This window comes from Rhincodon typus, chromosome 8, assembly GCF_021869965.1.
Source record: "Rhincodon typus isolate 14 chromosome 8, sRhiTyp1.1, whole genome shotgun sequence".
NCBI lineage: Eukaryota > Metazoa > Chordata > Chondrichthyes > Orectolobiformes > Rhincodontidae > Rhincodon > Rhincodon typus.
Window position 1 is genome coordinate 72,232,731 of NC_063339.1, and position 5,281 is coordinate 72,238,011.

General features: G+C 52.7%; 1 protein-coding gene across 1 annotated transcript; it reads left to right on the plus strand.

Moving 5' to 3' along the window:
* The first annotated feature begins 1,593 nt into the window (after positions 1-1,593).
* LOC109928277 (coiled-coil domain-containing protein 177) lies at positions 1,594-4,909 on the plus strand. The gene is made up of 3 exons (XM_020528270.2): positions 1,594-1,730; positions 1,854-1,916; positions 3,091-4,909. The coding sequence occupies exons 1-3, from the start codon at positions 1,594-1,596 to the stop codon at positions 4,865-4,867; spliced, it is 1,977 nt and encodes a 658-aa protein (XP_020383859.2). The 3' UTR covers positions 4,868-4,909.
* The last annotated feature ends 372 nt before the right edge of the window (positions 4,910-5,281 follow it).

A 5,281-nucleotide genomic window follows, 5' to 3' on the forward strand; every position in this document is an offset into this window, starting at 1 on the left:
TATTGATTTGGATGATGCTGACCTATCACTCATCCTGTTCAGGTGTATAATGTCCAACAATTCTGAGCTATAAGGCAGATAGATTTCATCGGTAGACAGCCACAAGGTTATGGACTTAAGCTTCACTCCAAAGATTTGGGTACACACAATCCAGGCAATACTGAGGGTTGCTGCACTGTCAGAGATGCCATCTCTTGGGCAAAATATTAACCTCAGTCTGCCCTGGATGTGAATTATCTCATATCACAATTTCCAAGCTAAAACTTGCCTTCAATTTTGAGAAAATGTCTTCAGCCTGGAGTGATATTCAGCTAGAGATTGATCTGCAGTTGCCAGGGGACAGCTTATTCAGCTACCAGCAGACTGCTGGGTGCTTGTATCTCAGTTTCTGTAAACACAAGGATATTGGGGCTGGGAGGTGGGAGGAGGGGAGAGGGGAAGCAACATTTGTCATGGCGTAATGTGACCTGATACTTGAGGAAGGGAACAGTCCAGATTGGCATGTCATTCCTTTTCTACAATGTCTGTAGAAAGGTGATCACAAATGTTTATCTAGTTCCCCATCTCTATGTCACTTGCCGATCCATATCATCTCCCAGGCAACAATTCTGAGCAGTAAGGCAGATAGATCTCATTGTGGACAGCCAAAAGATTCCAAAGATTTGGGTACACATAATCCAGGCAATACCATTTAAAATTTCCCATTTAAATTTACCATCCTTGTGTTCAAATCCCTGCATAATCTCACCTCTACCTCTGTAACCCCCTCTTCCCCTACTATCCTCCAAGAACACTTAAATTCTTGTAATCGTGTGCTTTTTTGTGTATCTTCCATCCTTTTCCCTGCCATTGTCAGATGCCTGAATGGTAAACTGTGGAATTCCACTCTAAACCTCTCAGTTTACTTTGTACTCCTTTAGTGTGCTCTTTAACACAATTTTAGTCACCTATCATAGAATCTCTACAGTGTGAAAACAGGCCCTTTGGCTCAACAAGTCCACACTGATCCTCGGAACATTGCACTCAGACCCATCCCCCTATAACCCACCTAAGCTACACATCCCTGAACACTACAGGCAATTTAGCATGGCCAATTCACCTAGCCTGCGTATCTTTGGACTGTGGGAGGAAACTGGAGCACCTGGAGGAAAGCCATGCAGATGTGGGAAGAATGTGCAAACTCCGCACAGACAGTTACCCAAAGGTGGAATCAAACCCTGGTCTCTGGTGCTGTGAGGCAGCAATGCTAACTACTGAGCCACCATGCCACCCAGACCTGTCCTCTTTGCTCCAGAAGTGACTATCAAGTTCAGCCTGAAAATGTTGCTGTGAAGTGTCTTGGGGACTTACAGCCGAGGAGTAGGGGAGCCAAGGTCATGGTGGAGAAGACTGTGGAAGAAAAGACGGAATGGAGCAAAGAACTGTGGATGCTGAAGATTGGAAACAAAACAGAAAGTGCTGGAGAAACTCAGCAGGTCCGGCAGCATCTGTGGAGAGAGAAAATAGAGTTAACATTTTGAGCCCAGTATGACAGTACTCCAGATGGGGTGGAAGCTGGAGGAGGAGAAGGTGGGAGGAAGGAAGGTGATGCCGATGGGTGAGGAGGGGGTTAAGGAAGAAATACAGGAGGAGAGTGACAGCCCAAGGAAGAGGGGAGAAAAGAAAGGAAGAGAGTGCAGCCCCAAAGTCAAGACGGAAGATGGGATTGAGGAACAGGGTAAAAGGAAAAGGTGAATAAGGAGATTTGAAGGAGGACTGCACTGATTTGGAGGATGGGGAGGAGAAAGGGGTGAGAAAGAGTCAGGACATTTGGAGGAGGGTGAGGAATAACGATATGAGGAGATTTAGAGCAGTGAGGAGGAAGAGGAGTCATGGGGGAGTGAGGAGATTTGGAGAAAGGGGAGTGATGGGGGCAAGTGATGGAAAGGGAGGGACGTGGGGGGATTTGGAGGACTGAGGAGGAGGGAGATGAGATTTGGAGGAGAGGGAAGGGGAGTGAGGAGATTCGGAGGAGAGTGAGTGGAGCTGAGGAGTGCAGTACGATCAGGCTAGATCTGGCGGTGAAGGGTTAATCCGGCGGGGGTGGGAGTGAGGGAGCCGAAAGAGAAGGGCTGCGTAGTGGGTGGGGAAGCAGAGACAGACACATTGAGCATCGCATTGGTGTGGGCCCGGGATGCTGCGGCAATGATTCCGGAGCGCGGCTGTGACCCACATCGCTCCGCCCAACCACACACACAGACAGAAAAAAACCTTCAGCCGCCTGCTGCCATTCGGCCCGGAGACTGTCTCCTGGAGGAGGTGGGGACACACTCTGCAGCGTTTGAAGAGGGGTGCCGGAGGTGAGGGGCAAGTCTCTGATCCTTTGATACAGAGGAAGAACAGGAAAACAGAGAAAAGGGGGAATTCAGAGAGAGAGAAGGAATACAGGGAAAGAAAGAGGGAATACAGAGATAAAGGAGGTATATAGAGAAAAAGAGGAGCAATATAGAGAAAAGGGAATAGAGAGAGAAGGAATACAGAGAGAGGAGAAAAACAGAAAAAGGAATACCCAGAAAAGGAGGAGCAAGATTAGAGAAAAGGAGGAATACAGAGAGAGAAGGAATACAGAAAAAAAATAGAGAGAGGAGGAATCCAGAGAAGGAATACAGAGAAAAAGAAGAATACACAGAGAGAGGAAGAATCCAGAGAGAGAAGGAATACAGAGAAAGAACGAATACAGAGAGAAGGAATATAGAGAAAAACAGGAATACAGCGAGAAGAAAACAGTGAGGAAAACAGGAATACAGAGAGAAGAGGAATCCAGAGAGAAAAAAAGGGAATACTGAGAGAGGAGAGGAATGAATGGAGAGGGAGCTGTTCAATGGATGGTAAATGCCCCTGTTTCCTTGCTGCCTGAGGTTATATAATCGCTGTGTCAATGTGCACCTTCCGGGGCTGGAAGCAGGAGCCTGTATCCCTGCTGCAGAACCCGGTCCCTGCTGCATGAGGAATGGGCTCCCTCAGCGAACCCGCCGGCGGGATGGTGGAAGAGGCCGGGAACGGTAGCGCCGAGCCCCCGGGGGCCCCGGCCATGCCGGGCGGGATGCCGAGGCGCCAGGAGTCGCCGCTGTTCCGCCTGGACCTGGACAACTTCGACAGCTCGGAGGCGGAGGGCAGCCGCTATGTGCTGACCAGCCCCCGCTCGCTGGAAGCCTGCGCCCGCTGCGGGGTCAGGCCGGTCGAGCTGCTCCATAGGAACGTCAACGACTTCGCCCGGGAGGCTCCAGGCCGCTCCATGAGGGTGGCCAGCGGCCTGTACGAGGTCTTCGAGAGGGACAGGCGGAGGAAGCTGAGGGACTGCAGGCAGGAGAGGGAGAAGATCATCCGGGAGGAGGAGGAGAGGAGGAGGAGGAGGAGGACAGGAGTGGTCAGGAACAGCCTCCCCCCTTCTCCATCCTCCAGCAGGGCCCAGAAAAGCCAACCCTTGGACCTGAGCAGGAGTCAGTCCGTGGACCAGCTGCAGAAGAAGCCGGGCAGCCGCTCCACGGTGACCTCCTCGGATTCAGGAGCCTCCTCGTCCTCCTTCAGTGGCGACGCCGCCAAGGATGGGCACAGCTGGCTGCTTAGGGCGAGCCCCAGGGGCAAGGCACTTGGTGCCAGCCTAGGCAAGAGCTTGAGCCTGGGCGACCTGTGCCAGTCCCCTCAGACCGCTCAGAAGGTGGCCCGGATCGTCCGGGAGGTCAAGCAGAAGGGGCACGTCGAGGTGTCTGACCGGGACAGGAAGATTGCCGCCCTCATGCTGGCCAGGCGCCAGGAGGAGGCGCTGATGAGCGGCCGGAGCCACCGGACTCACGTGGAGTGGGAGGCGCGCCGGAGTAGGGAGGCAGCGAGGAGGGAGGCGGAGGAGCGCGGGAGGCAGAGAGCGCTGCTGCAGTGCCGGAGGATGTGGGAGCGCACGCTGGAGGCGCGCCGCTCGAAGCTGAGCCAGGAGCAGGAGGAGGCGGCTAGGCACCGGCAGCAGCAGTCCTTCCTGCAGGAGGAGAAGTGGAGGCTGCTGGCGGGCAGCCAGGAGCGGCAGAGGAGAGGCAAGCGGGAGCATGCCAAGCTCGAGGCGCTGGGGAAGAAGATGCAGCAGGAAGAGCACCTGAGGGCCAGGGAGCTGGAAGAGCAATCGGACCTCAAGCTGAGGGACCAGCTCTTGCACCAGAAGTTGAGCCTGGCCCAGCAGAAGAAAGTGGAGATGGACGAGAAGCAGGCCAAGGAGAAGAAGCTGGCCAACGTGGTGGAGAGGCTGAAGCACGAGGCTGCCCTGAAGGAGATCTCCAAGGAAATGGAGATGGAGAAGAAGGTGTTGAGGATGTCTCTGGAGCAGAAGCTGGCCCGGTCTCAGGAGAACTACGAACAGCTGATGGAGAAGCGAAATCGGGAGTTGAAGGAGAGGGCAACGAGGGAGGAATTGCAGATCCGGCGGGCGAGGACAGCCGCCGAGCAGCACGAGAAGGAGCACCAGGAACACCTGGAAGCCTTGGCTCGGGCTGCGGAGAGGAAGCTCCAGCACGCAACGCAGGTCGCCCAGGAAAAGATCAACCAGATATCCCGCAGGGCTGGCGAGAGCCGGGTGGAGAGAGAGAGGATCCACCGGCTCAACAAAATGAAACTGCAGGAAGACGAGGAGTGCAAGCGAAGGGAGATCCAGGACTCCATCACAAAAAAACTGGAGAAAAGCGAGCGCATCTTCAGGGAAAGGCAGATTTCTCTGGAGAACTCACGATCCTTGGCCAGGGCCTCCTTCCAAATCCGAGATAAGGTGCGCTCGGAAATAAACACGAGGACTTTCGATAAGATGGCCCTTGAGGCAGAACTGCATGCCCACCTGGACAAAAAGTAGGTCGGGCGAGTTCCCTCTCTGAACCTCTGTGCTAATCTTCGGCACTAACCCAAACTCTGCCTTTTTTTAAAAAAAAAGCTTTATATTGCAGGAGATTCAGTCAGTTGTGCATCATACCATGTATGTAATGCTTTGATGTTTAAAAGGTACAGAGCACGATCGAACAATTGAGTAAACGGTGTCTTTAATAGTTGCCTTTATCAGGCTTTAATACGTTCTACTTAACTTAGTTGGTAACTTTGCTGAGTGTTTGTAAGGCCCTGTGTTACTTTTAATGGATATGAAGTGTTGGCAGCTACTAAACCTCGGCTACGGAAGGGATATCTGTTGTTCCATGTAATATGGCCAAGATCCTTTCTCACAGGACCAATCTATACAGCACACAGTCGCTGTAGATCCTTTTTTTTAGTTTCA